Source organism: Diabrotica virgifera, chromosome 7, assembly GCF_917563875.1.
Source record: "Diabrotica virgifera virgifera chromosome 7, PGI_DIABVI_V3a".
Lineage (NCBI taxonomy): Eukaryota > Metazoa > Arthropoda > Insecta > Coleoptera > Chrysomelidae > Diabrotica > Diabrotica virgifera.
The window spans coordinates 215,439,129-215,452,138 of record NC_065449.1 but is presented as its reverse complement, the minus strand read 5'-3'; the positions used below and the strand labels follow the sequence as shown (position 1 = coordinate 215,452,138).

The following is a 13,010-nucleotide window of genomic DNA, read 5'->3' as shown; positions in this document are numbered from 1 at the left end:
CGTAACTCGGTGATTTATGACGGGAAAAAAACGTATTTCAGTGCCAAATCATTCGCCTATATATTGGTGCTTCCTTTATACATGTTTGACATTAGAATAATATAAAATCATAATGACGAATATAGTACATGTTTTTTATAATAGGTGTGAATGTCGGTTACATCGCAAAGGTACGTTTATTTCACGTAATAATCACGAATACCAGAAATAACTTCATTTGGTTAAATTTTGAGAAATATTTTGGAAAACAAAATTTTACAACGGTGTTGGTTAAATAGGTATCGCTTGAATTTTACTCACTGTATTTTATGGACGTCGAAAAATTAGATGTATTTCAGGTAAAAGTAATGTAAATAAAAATAATATTTAAACAAAAAGTTTATGATTTCGTTTTTAAAATCGATTTAGCATAACTATTTCAATCCAACCTTGATTTGAAGCTATTTTTGCTACTTTTTTCTTTAAAAATATCACAGGAGCTAAAATATTGAGTCTAATTTTCAAATCGCGCGCGGTGATAACGTACTACCAAGCCTTTCTCCTCCTTTAAATACTATCACGTGACTAACATAGTTGGTTCGAAAACTAAATTAATCGATTTATCGAATAATAGATACGTTTCGATAGGATTATTTTTTTATATTATTCTGGTATTGAAATAGATTTTTAGTAAGACCAATTAGTTAATAGTAGAAGAAATTAAAAAAAAAAAAAGAAAATACGTAAGTAATACTAATTTAAAGTAAGTAAAATAGTTTAGCTGTAATTTAAAAATAATCGATTTTTATAATCGATGATCATAACCTCTAATATCAGCTTCTCACATTTCTCACAACAAAAAGTGAAACGTGAAGAGCTTTATTTCCCTCGTTTTATTTTAGGCGGATTTATTTATTATAATGTCTTTCGTATTAACGTTTACCTCTCTGCTCGAGGGTTGAAGTGCCGATGATGCAAGTAGAAGAAACAAGAAAGTGTCCTTCTCGAAATAAAAAGTGACCTGTGTTGTGTTTTTGTTGGCAAATTTTTTAATGTGTATTTAGGTCGGTACCATTTTTGGTTCATTATCTTGTATATAGTCCAGAAAGCCACTGCGCATCCGCTAGGAAAAATATTCTAATTCGGATTTTTTGCTCAATCTTACTCAAAAAGGACTCCTTTTAACAAATTTGCATGTTGCCAGGGCCAAAAGGTGGTCAAAAATTTTTTAAACGTTTTTTTTTGTTTTTTTTTTTAAATTATTTTTTTGCATGGAACAAAGTCTTTTTAGGTTTTTTGGATCATTCCAAACAGAAAAGATCTTACGTGACTTTTCTCTAAAAATGATAGTTTTTGACATATAAGCGATTAAAAATTGAAAAATTGCGAAATCGGCCATTTTTAACCCTCAAAAAGTATGTGAAAAAATTAAAATTTGAATGTTGCCAAAGTAAGTAGATATTCTTTAAACATCGATTCATGAAATCCCGAAGAGTTTTTTGCAATACAATATTCAAAACTCCTTTGTTTTTTAATTGATATTCAAGCGTGCGAGACACTATTTTCCACCGACAGTATGGTGCAAATAAAAGGAATAAATTCGTTATTTCATAAATCGGCGACTTTAAGGAAAAATCCCGAAACAGGTCGATTTGTATTTTTAAGTTACGATATTATGGCATACATGATATACTAGTGACGTCATCCATCTGGCCGTGATGACGTAATCGATGATTTTTTTAAAAGAGAATAGGGGTCGTGTGCTAGCTCATTTGAAAGGTTCTTCAATTCTCTATTTATTAATATAAACATTTATATAATTATTTATACAGGGTGTCCTTCTAATTCTTTTTTATCAAATAATTTAATTTAATAAAAATTTTTTGGACACCCTGTATAAATAATTATGTAAATGTTTACACTACTGAATAGAGAATTGAAGAACCTTTCAAATGAGCTACCACACGACCCCTATTCTGATTTAAAAAAATAATCGATTACGTCATCACGCCCAGACAGATGACGTCACTAGTATACCATACATGCCACAATATCATAACTTAAAAATAAAAATCGACCTGTTTCGGGTTTTTTTCTTAAAGTAGCCGGTTTACGAAATAACGAATTTATTCCTTTCATTTGCACCATACTGTATACACATGCAACGGTGGAAAATAGTGTCGCGCACGCGTGATTAGAAATTAAAAACAAAGAAGTTTTGAATATTATATTGCAAAAAACTCTTCGGGATTTCATCAATCGATGTTTAAAGAATATCAACCTACCTTGGCAACATTCAAATTTTCAGTTTTTCACATAGTTTTTGAGCGTTAAAAATGGCCGATTTCGCAATTTTTCAATTTTTAATCGCTTATATGTCAAAAACTATCATTTTTAGAAAAAAATCACTACAGACCTTTTCTGTTTGGAATGATCCAAAAAACCTAAAAAAACTTTGTTCCATGCAAAAAAAATAATTATAGGAAAAAAACAAAAAAAAAACGTTTAAAAAATTTTTGACCACCTTTTGGTCCTGGCAACATTCAAATTTGTTAAAAGGAGTCCTTTTTGAGTAAGATTGTGGAAAAAATCCGAATTAGAATATTTTTCCTAGCGGATGCGCAGTGGCTTTCTGAACTAATAATAATTATACAAGATAAATGTTTTATGCCTGGTTGCACCAACAGATCTTAAGCTCCAGCTTACCTAAGCTCTAGTCATCGATATGGCCTCCTTGAGTACCACTTACGTTGCACCATAATTTTAGATTCTTACCTTATTATCAACTATATCTATTATTATATTATGGTATTCTTATTGTAATATATTATAATTACATCATATTAATTCTTATGATATTCTCGACTTAAGCTTAGGATCTGTTGGTGCAACCGGGCATTAAAGTCTCTAAATTCTACTAAATAAATACATTGGTAATACTTTATATGCTTGTTTTTTTATATCATATGAGGATAGTAATTGCGTGATTCATAAGTTAATTAAGGTCGAATTATTTACGTGAACCGAGAGGACGTATCTTTCACGTGAATACTAATATATACATTCCCTAAAAAATACGTTAATCAACAAGTATTTGCAACGTGAATTTCCCGAAACATTTTATTGCTATTTAAGGTAAATAACACGTCTATTGAAGACGAGTTTTTCACGTAATTTAAAGAAGTATTTTCAATGTGACATTCCAACCAAATTTTCACGTGAAATTCACGTAAGCAATTTACGTATATTGGTGACAAATGTACCCAAAATTCACGTAATTAACACGTCGGTCTGTTTGCTGGGACGCTTCAACCGCCTATTATTACCCCTGGTTTTACCCAAGGTACTCATTTTATTCGAGCTGGGGACTATAGACATTTTTTTAAAATGTCTAGTTGTTCTTGCCGGTGGTGGGATTTAAACCCCGGCCTACCAGCACGCGAGCCAAGCATACTACTGCCTGAGCTACGCCAGCCCTTTTTTTTCGTATTTTTTGTATTTTTATAAGCTAAATTTTTTCGATAAATTACTTACTTTTTGGGGTATTTGCGTGTTGTTTTGTGAAAAAAATAAACATTTTCACTCGCAAATAACTCGAAAAGTATTGACATATTGAAAAGAACCCTATAGAACAAAAGTTGCTTAGAATTAGTCAATTTATTTATTCCCGGACTTATTTTAAACATATGTTTTTAATCCCAAAGAAGGGGTGATTTCACCCCAAGTTAAAAGCAACCAACGGCAGAAGTCCAAGTTTTAAGTGGAGGGTAAGGGGAACCTAAATCCTAATGTTCATACAATTCGGTGGTGATCCTGAAAATTAAGGTACGATTCCGACATCGACGGCAGGCGGCAGACGGCAACTGCAAACGGAAGTTACAGTTGTTACCATGAAGGGACGATTCTGAACACGACCGCAAACTGCAAACCGCAGAACGCAGACCGCAGCGACAGACCTACTGGTTCATATGGATTCTTATGAGCTGTATGTCGAGTAGAGCGGCAATGTCGCCGCCGCACGCAGAAAGTCGCCACCGCAGACCGCAGTACTGCACCAGAACCAGTAGTGTCGCCGACCGCAGAGCCACAACACGTATTTTTGCTGTTTCCAAATTAACTGAAAAGTGAAAAGAATTGAATTTCAGAGCAACAAATTAAGTTTGTAGCAAAATATTCAGTTATTTACGACGCAGGCATCCTTCAAATTATCTATTTTTAAATAAAGACCTAGTTGACTTCCTTTTTCTTTTATAATGTAGAAGTAAAAGATCGTCGTCATCTTTTTCTTCCATTAAAAGATATAACATTAATTCATCGTTGTTCATTGCGTCTGACATCCTACTTATACGACTTTTAATATTATACTATTATAAATTCCCATCGTGCATTGCTGTTGTCGCTATTATTAGTCCAGGGTATATATATAAGCTATTATAATAAGGTTTTTTCCATGACACTTGAACAGCCAGGGTACTGAAGCGTTTTTTCGACAGGTAATACCTATAAGAGCAAATTGTAACTATTTCCTGCTTAGGATCTGACGGCCATTTTTATTTATAAACAAAAAAGTGTCAAAAAATGACATTCTTTAATTTTTTTTCAAATCAATGGAAAACAGGGAAACTTATGGTTTTTTAGTACAAATATCTTCGAGATCATGGAAAAAGCTTTAAAATGACGTATTACAAAGTTTGATATACTCATTTATTGTTAATATAATTGCGAAAAAATCTGAATTGCAAAAAAAAATATTTTCGCAATAACTCTTGTAAAAATTAGTGTACAGCTCTGAAATTTTTGTCAAATACGGGTTCTTTGCTGCTTAATTTGTGATAAAAATTTCAAAGCGATTCATTTAATTGTTTAAATTTTATTCAAATTGTTTATCCCAGAGAGCATTTTTTTGCAATAACATAAGTCAGAAAAAATGACGTTAGAACCATTCCACAGGTGTCAAATGAAAGAGCATGAGCTATATTTTCAACTTGGTTTAAAAAAAGTGAATAAAAAATGCATTTATTAGTAATAAATATTCATGCAAAAGTATCGTAAATCTTTCCTTATAAACTTTTTATTTTGTTGTATAAGAAATTATATATATTTATTACAATTTTTTATCAATTCTGATATAAATAACATTACTCGGTATTTGTACACTTAAAACAGGGTAAAAAAGTTAATTTTTTTGGAAAAAGATATTCAAAAAGTTTATAAAGAAAAATTGACGATACTCTTGCATAATTATTTATTACTAATAAATGCATTTTTTATTCACTTTTTTAAACCATGTTGAAAACATAGCTCATGCTCTTTCATTTGACCCGTGTGGAATGGTCCTAACGTCATTTTTATCTGACTTATGTTATTGCAAAAAAAATGTTCTCTGGGATAAACAATTTGAATGAAATTTAAACAATTGAATGAATCGCTTTGAAATTTGTATCACATATAAAGCACCAAAGAACCCTCATTTAACAAAAATTTCAAAGCTGTACACTAATTTTTACAAGAGTTATTGCAAAAATAATTTTTTTGCAATTCCGACCTTTTTTCGCAATTATATTAACAATAAATGAGTATGTATATCAAACTTTGCAATATGTCATTTTAAAGCTCTTTCCATAATCTTTCCGAAGATATTTGTACACTTCGCGTCATAAAAAACTGGTACAACTCTTATAACCCAAAATCGTGTTTTTCAAGTTGTGTAAGTTGGTCTTGTCAAATGTGTCATTCTAATTTCGAGGGCATCGTTGTCAGTTCAACGAAAATATTATTAATCTCTTGAGCCAGTTTTCGGACAGACCAACCGTCTTCTATTTTAGAAATTATTCTCGTTTTATCACACTGACGTGACATCGTTAAATATTTACTTTGACCATCTTGTCAAATCTGACTAATGTTAAGTAATTAAATAAGTCATCGAAAACTGGACCTATTGCTTTTTATTATGTTTAATCGTTCAATTATTCAGTTGTTATACGTGGATTTTTCAAGATTAACTTAAGCCTCTCTCTGTTTATTACATTTATTAGATACGGTTTTTGCTATTAATGATAAAAATAATACCTATCTATAAACTTTATACATATTTCAACGTTATTTTTTTATTTAGATTTAGCGCAATTCCGTTATCTGTAATGGCAACAACGAAGTGATTCACGAACCATTGTGTCAAGTTTGAATACAGGTTTACATTGGGAAAAAAAGTGTACCAGTTTTTTATGACGGGAAGTGCACTAAAAAAATCAAAAATAAAAGTTTCACTGTTTTCCGTTGATTTGAAAAAAAAAGGAAAATGCCATTTTTTGACATTTAATTGATTATAAATAAAAATGGCCGCCAGATCCTACGGAGGAAATAGTTACAATTTGTTCCTATAGGTATTACTTGTCGAAAAAACTCTTCAGTACCCTGGCTGCTGAAGTGTCACGAACAGGGTATATTTTTGTCTTATTACCCTGGCAGGGTAATAAGACATCTGGCATCTGCCGACGGCAGACGGCAACTGCAAGCGGCAGTTGCAGTTGTCACCAGGACGAGGGCATTACTTTGCACTATTAATTTTTATATTTCTTAGTAACTGACGTTCTGCCGAACAGCAGTTGCTAATAAATATACAAATTAATAGTGCAAAGTAATGACGTCGTTGTGGTGACAACTGCAACTGCCGCCCTGCAGTTGCCGTCTGCCGTCTGCCGCCTGCCGTCGATGTCGGCATCGTGCCTTGATGTCAGAATCAGGCACGGTGCAAAGTAGAGACGTCTTTCACGGCGACAACTGCAACTGCCGTCTGCCGCTTACCGTCGATGTCGGTATCGTACACGGTGTCGCCGTATTTCACGTTTTTTGCTGGACTATCTAATCAGCCCTAAACATCCATCCTTGGATATAGGCCTCCTCTTCCTTCTTCCATGCCTCTCTATCTTGGGCAATTTGCATCCATTTTGACCCAGTGTGTTTCTTCAGGTCATCTGACCATCGCATATGTGGCCTTCCCCTTTTTCGTTTGTGGTTCCATGGTCTCCAATGTATTACCATCTTAGTCCATCTTTCATCCTTCTGCCGTAGGGTGTGTCCGGCGAACTTCCATTTAAGCTTTGCTACTTGGGTAGAGACGTCTTTCACTTTTGTTTTGTTACGGATCCATTCGTTTCTTTTCCTGTCTGATAATTTAATGTTCAGCATTTGTCTTTCCATGGCTCTTTCTGTCTTTGCTATTTTTTCCATATTCTCTTTTGTAAACGTCCATGTCTGAGAGCCATATATTAAAACAGGGAGTATACATTGATTGAAGACTTTTGTTTTTAGGTATTGCGGGTATTTTCTGTTCTTTAGAATATAAGACAGTTTTCCGAATGATGCCCAGGCCAACCTTATTCTTCTCTTTATTTCTTCGGTCTGATTTTCTTTATTTAATCTAGTGATTTGTCCTAGATATATATATTCTTTTACTTGTTCTATTCTTGTTTGTGCCAGTGTAATTACTAGTTCTTCTTGTTGATTGGTCATGGTTTTTGTTTTACTGTAATTCATCTTCAGTCCTATCTTTGTCGATTCTCTATCTAGTTCTTCCATCATTCTTTGTAATTCTTCACTTCTTTCTGCTATTAATACAATATCATCAGCATATCGTAAGTGATTCAGATATTGCCCGTTTATGTTTATACCCAAACCATCCCAGTGCAGTTGTTTGAACACATCTTCTAGCGCTTGGTTGAATAGCTTGGGCGAGATGGCATCTCCTTGTCTTACTCCTCGGTTTATTTTAATAGGCTCCGTTGGTTTCATTAGCTTGATAGTTGTTGTTGCCTTATCATATATATTTGTAATTAAGTCGGTATATCTGTAGTCTATTCTGCTGTTTTGTAGGGAATTCTTTACTGCCCAGTGTTCCACACTATCAAATGCTTTTTCGAAGTCAATAAATGCCATGTATAGCGGGATATGATATTCGTTAGCTTTTTCGATTAATATCTTCATCGTTAAAAGGTGGTCACTTGTACTGAAGCTTTTTCTAAATCCGGCTTGTTCTCTTGCCTGGTATCCATCTAATTTAGTTGTTAATTTGTTTGTTAATATCTTGGTTAATAGTTTGTACATCACATTTAGTAAAGTTATGGGTCTGTAATTCTTTAGATCCTTTTTATCTCCTTTCTTAAATAGTAACAATGTTACTGCTTCGTTCCAAGTGTTGGGTATTTGTTTTGTCATTAATATTTTATTCATAAGTGTGTACAAAACTTCTCTAGTTGTTTTCCCACCATTTTTTAGCATTTCTACAGTTATCCCGTCTTTTCCTGGCGATTTATTATTCTTCATCTCCTTGAGTGCTCTTTTTATCTCATTCTTACTGATTTCTGGTTGTAAGTCGGAATTGACATTTTTTATTTTTATTTGTAATTGCTGAAGGATTTCTTGTGTTGGTTTCTGTTTTGTATTGTAGAGGTTTTTATAATATTCTTGTGTTATTTGTATAATTTCTTCTATATTATTGGTCTCTATGCCTTATTTGTTCTTTATACTATTAATCTGTATTTTTCCAAGCTATGGTTTTAAGCACTTCATATTTTTATTTTGTTCAATGGTTTTTTCTATTTTTTGTTCCTGTACTATCCTTTGACTTTCCTTGATGTTCCTTCTGATAGCTTTGTTTACCTCTTTGTAATCTACTGTGTTTCTCTTATCTTGTTCTATTAATGTTTTTCTTTTGCTCATGAGGTTTTTTGTTTCCTGGGATATATAGTTTTCCTTTTTTATTCTTGTTTGTGCTACCTCTTTTCCCGCCTTTGCTAATGTATCGGTTAATAGCTGATTTATTTCATCGACATTTTTGTTTTCCAAATCTCTAGTGGCCGGTATACTTTCCCTTATTTTTTGCTTATATTCCTCTTTTGCTTTCTTAAGTTTTCCCATATCTAGTTTCGATCTATTTCCATTTTCTTTTTTGTTTCGAATTGGCTATTATTTGCTGGACTACTTGTGACTATTTAAAAAGATCCAAAATAGTTATAATATGCACTCTTATTGTTTCACTTAAGGGCATAGACGCAAAATGTCGCCTGTCAAAATGTGCAATGTATTAATTTTTTTCGAATATTGAGAAAACTGATAAATATGTTTGAAAAATTTAAACGGAGAACGAAAGATTACATTATTACTGAGGGCCGGAAGTCCCTGAAAACTTTTATAATGTTGTTTTTATTAAGTTACAGGGGTGAAAATTAAAGAGAAAATTTAATATGATTTTTAATTGCAAATATTTTGTTCAAACGAGACATTTTGTTTATTCTAAAGGACTTTCGGCCCTCGGTAATAACGTAATCTTACATTCTGCGTTTAAATTTTTCAAAAATACTTATTAGTTTTCTTAGGATTCCAAAAAAATAAATACATTTAAAACATATTGAAAATTTTGACAGGCGACATTTTGTGCCTTTCCCCTTAAGGTAGAAAAAATACAGTAACAATCATTTTTAACTTATTAAAACGCATAATGAGAAACAAATGAAATACCCGAAAATATTAATATCTAAAATTTCAACAGTTAAATTAAAAATAGAAAAGCAGAAAGGCGCATGAAAGCAGATTGATATAAAAATATTGAAATAAAAATATTTCGGGCTGTGGAATAGACAAAGCAGGAGTACATAATAATTTAAAATAAAAGATGAATGCTATAAGAAATCAATTTCAATCAAGTTATAGCCAGATGAAACAAGGAACATGGGAACGCAAGAATACGCAGCTGAAGAATAAATGGAATAACAACATATGAAAAGATAGGTTAATCAGGAAGAGAAGTAAAAAATCAGAGGTAAACTTAAAGAAGAATGGAATTCAAAATACCAACCAAATGTATGGGAGAGACGGTGATAGAGATGGAAGAAAAATCGGGCATTTAGAATATACTTATATTAATGTTTGTTTTACTAGGTAAATGTTTTGGTGAAAAATCGAAATTTGTTTATAAATTGTTAGACAATACTAATTGGTGTTGATTTCAAATAATACTTAATATAATCATACTTTTGATCTACGAACTACTTTTATCTTATATATCTTTTTTACAGTAAAACCTAAAATTGAGGATAGTTTACCTTGGCTAGCATCAGCTATGAATTCCAACAGAACGATTACTTTGCCTGATGGTAAGTTTTTCATTACTACTTACTTTATACACAATAATGTCATTAATTGTTTCTATATTTTTGTTAAAAATTTAAAATAGCACCACTTCCAGTTTTGATGTTGAGATTCAATGTTTTATTGCGGTCTTATATTTAAAGTCCAATTTTTAAAGTTCCCTTGCCTTGTAATGGGCGGCGTCGATGGTATTGTTTCTGGTATGCCACAATTCTTCGAGAATGTATCTATCAGGACATAGTCTAGCAGTAGGTGTTCTATGTTATAAATTTCACCGGATATGTATGGTATGTTCTGAGATTTAATTTGTCTTGACAAAGGCAGGGGCAGCATCTGTATTTAGTAACTTCAACATTCTTCTGCAGAGTAGCATAGTGCTTGTATTGTTATTTCTGCGGTCCTGTGACTTTTTTAAGGTTGTTCTTAAACGGTGATTTTTGCTTTGTTTTTTTTTGCAATGACGTTTATACTCACAATTTTGTCCAGTGCCATTCCGAGATATTTTGGAATAGATGTGTTTTCCAAAGCTATTCTTCTTCAAGATACCTTCAGCAAGCGATATTTCCTAGTTTGTGATGTGAAAGGCACCTATTTTTTATCTGGATTCTGTTTTAGGGAGTTCTTGTCACAGAATTCGGAGTGCCACTTGTATTTTTGCCTCTACTTCATAGAATTAATGCAAGTACGCTTCCCTAGGGACCGCCATGGCGCTTAACGTGTTAAACAAGTGATACCAGAGATTGATAGGTCTGTAGCTGCTTGGTTCTGATGGATTTTTCACAAGTGTTTCATATGCTTGAGAAAAGTTAAGAAACAACATATTTATTGATAAACTAAAATCATCATCAACCCGTACTCGTCCATTGCTGGACATAGGTCCCCTCAGCTCTTTTCATCTGTCTCTGTTTTGTGTGGCTTCCATTCAGTTACCGATAACATGCTTCAGACCGTTGGTCCATCTGGTTGGTGGGCGTCCTCTGTTCCATAGCGTTTTTTCTTATAGCCTCTACCCGACAATATGTTTAGTAAATTCATAACATCATCATCTATGGTGCTACAGCCCTATGAAAGAGCCTCGACCTTCACAAGTCTATTACGCCAGTCAGTTCTATCCATTGCCAACCGTTGCCAGTTTGCTGCGCCTATTTTTGTCCCATCCTCATCTACACCATCCTTCCATCTAAGTTTTGGCCTACCCCTATTTCTACTTCCCACAGGTTGTGACATAAGGATTCTTCTAGGAGGGTTGTTATGCTGTGATCTTGCTAGATGTCCTGCCCATCTTAGTCTTCCTATTCTTATAAAAGATACTACGTCTTTACCACCAAATTTTTGTTAATATCTGTGGTATACCTCGTAGTTGTACCTCCTCCTCCAGACACAACGATCTAACAGCTTACTATCGTAATATTTGCCTAAATTATTTAATAATAGAAATAAATTAAATATAAGCTATACTCTTTTTCAGGTGTTTTTGAACTGGGAGATAACAACCTTGTTAATTATCCCCATGGTGTTTGTCCAAAAACCCCACAAGGGGTTGAAGGTGAATGTGTATTAATCAAAGACTGTCCGACAGTTTTACCTTATTTGACCGATTTAGCAGCATACACCAAATACTTTTGTCCAGTAGAATCAAAGTGAGTATTTTTGAATTTTTAAAACATTGTTAAGCATTACTTTTCGCTTTTACTAAGTTTTTATACCTCTAGTATATTATAGTACTTAAGGTCCGACTGGTGTATTATTTGACAAATAATGATATTATTTCGAAGTCTATTAAGTACGACATAACGCCCAAGGGCGTGTTATTGAAAAATAACGCCCTAGGGCCTATTAAACTTAAATAACGAGTTAAATCCTCTCAAGTTGACAAACAAAACTCTAAGTAAAACTATGGTTACCACAATTACGTTACGATTATTTCTGGTAAATGTATTTATTTGAAAACTAATTAATTCAAAATTCATTCAAATTTTTTGCATATAAAGAATAATTTAGTCGGACATTAAACGTTGAAGGCACTACGGGTATTATAATAATAACGCTAGCGGTCAACGTATATACCTCGGGCCAAAGGCCCTCGATCTATTATACACCATTGACCTCAAGCGTTATTATCCTTATAATACCCTTGGTACCTTAATATATATAATATAGCAGTATCATATTCATTTTTGTTACAGGTATGCTGGCGTATGCTGTCCCAAAGTATTGAAACGACCTGCTAGGGGGTTATAATAAATTTTAAACTTTGTAATATGTATTGTTAAATGAAAATTATATTTTTATATTAAAACGTATTATTAATTGTACGAACATTTTGTAGAATCAGATTAAACCATTATTTACTAAAAGTCATGATAAAAGCTACAAATGCTGACACAACACTCAGCACAAAAACTTATATATGAAACTGAAACATTTTATTGCCTAAAATTTTGGGTGAAGTCACAAAAAAATAAATTTAATCTAAAAAAAATTACATATTATGTGATACACCAAAAGTAAAAATACAGACATGACAAACTATAGTAGAATACAAAAAAAATACTATTAATTTAACGAGTCATTAGAGCATTACATTGATCTTCCACTTGCTAATCAAGAGATTCGTGTAGAAGAGTACGGATTTGGTGGGAGGTCATAAGCCTAAAAAATTCTCAAAGGCGAAGCAAGCCATAAAATACATGTGGTATCGGTATTCAAATGGAAATACTAGATTAAAAACCATTGTGAATATTTCTAGTGTAACTTTCCATGAAAAACAACAACGGAGACATATGCAAACCTAATGATCATGGACCTCCGAATATAATTCATCAAATCACTGTATCCTAGATATATCCCCAAGGTACTTACATCGTATGTAGCCACTATATTTA

At 32.8% G+C, this 13,010-nt stretch overlaps 1 protein-coding gene across 1 annotated transcript in view; it reads left to right on the top strand.

The window, feature by feature from the left end:
- LOC114326754 (inter-alpha-trypsin inhibitor heavy chain H4) overlaps nucleotides 1-12,440 on the top strand; it is a 111,377-nt gene extending 98,937 nt beyond the window's left edge. Inside the window, exons 14-16 of the mRNA XM_028275184.2 lie at nucleotides 10,053-10,130; nucleotides 11,594-11,765; nucleotides 12,312-12,440. Coding sequence (XP_028130985.1) covers nucleotides 10,053-10,130; nucleotides 11,594-11,765; nucleotides 12,312-12,366 — 305 coding nt within the window. The 3' untranslated portion in view covers nucleotides 12,367-12,440. The remainder of the gene's footprint in view (nucleotides 1-10,052; nucleotides 10,131-11,593; nucleotides 11,766-12,311) is intronic.
- Nucleotides 12,441-13,010: the final 570 nt, after the last annotated feature.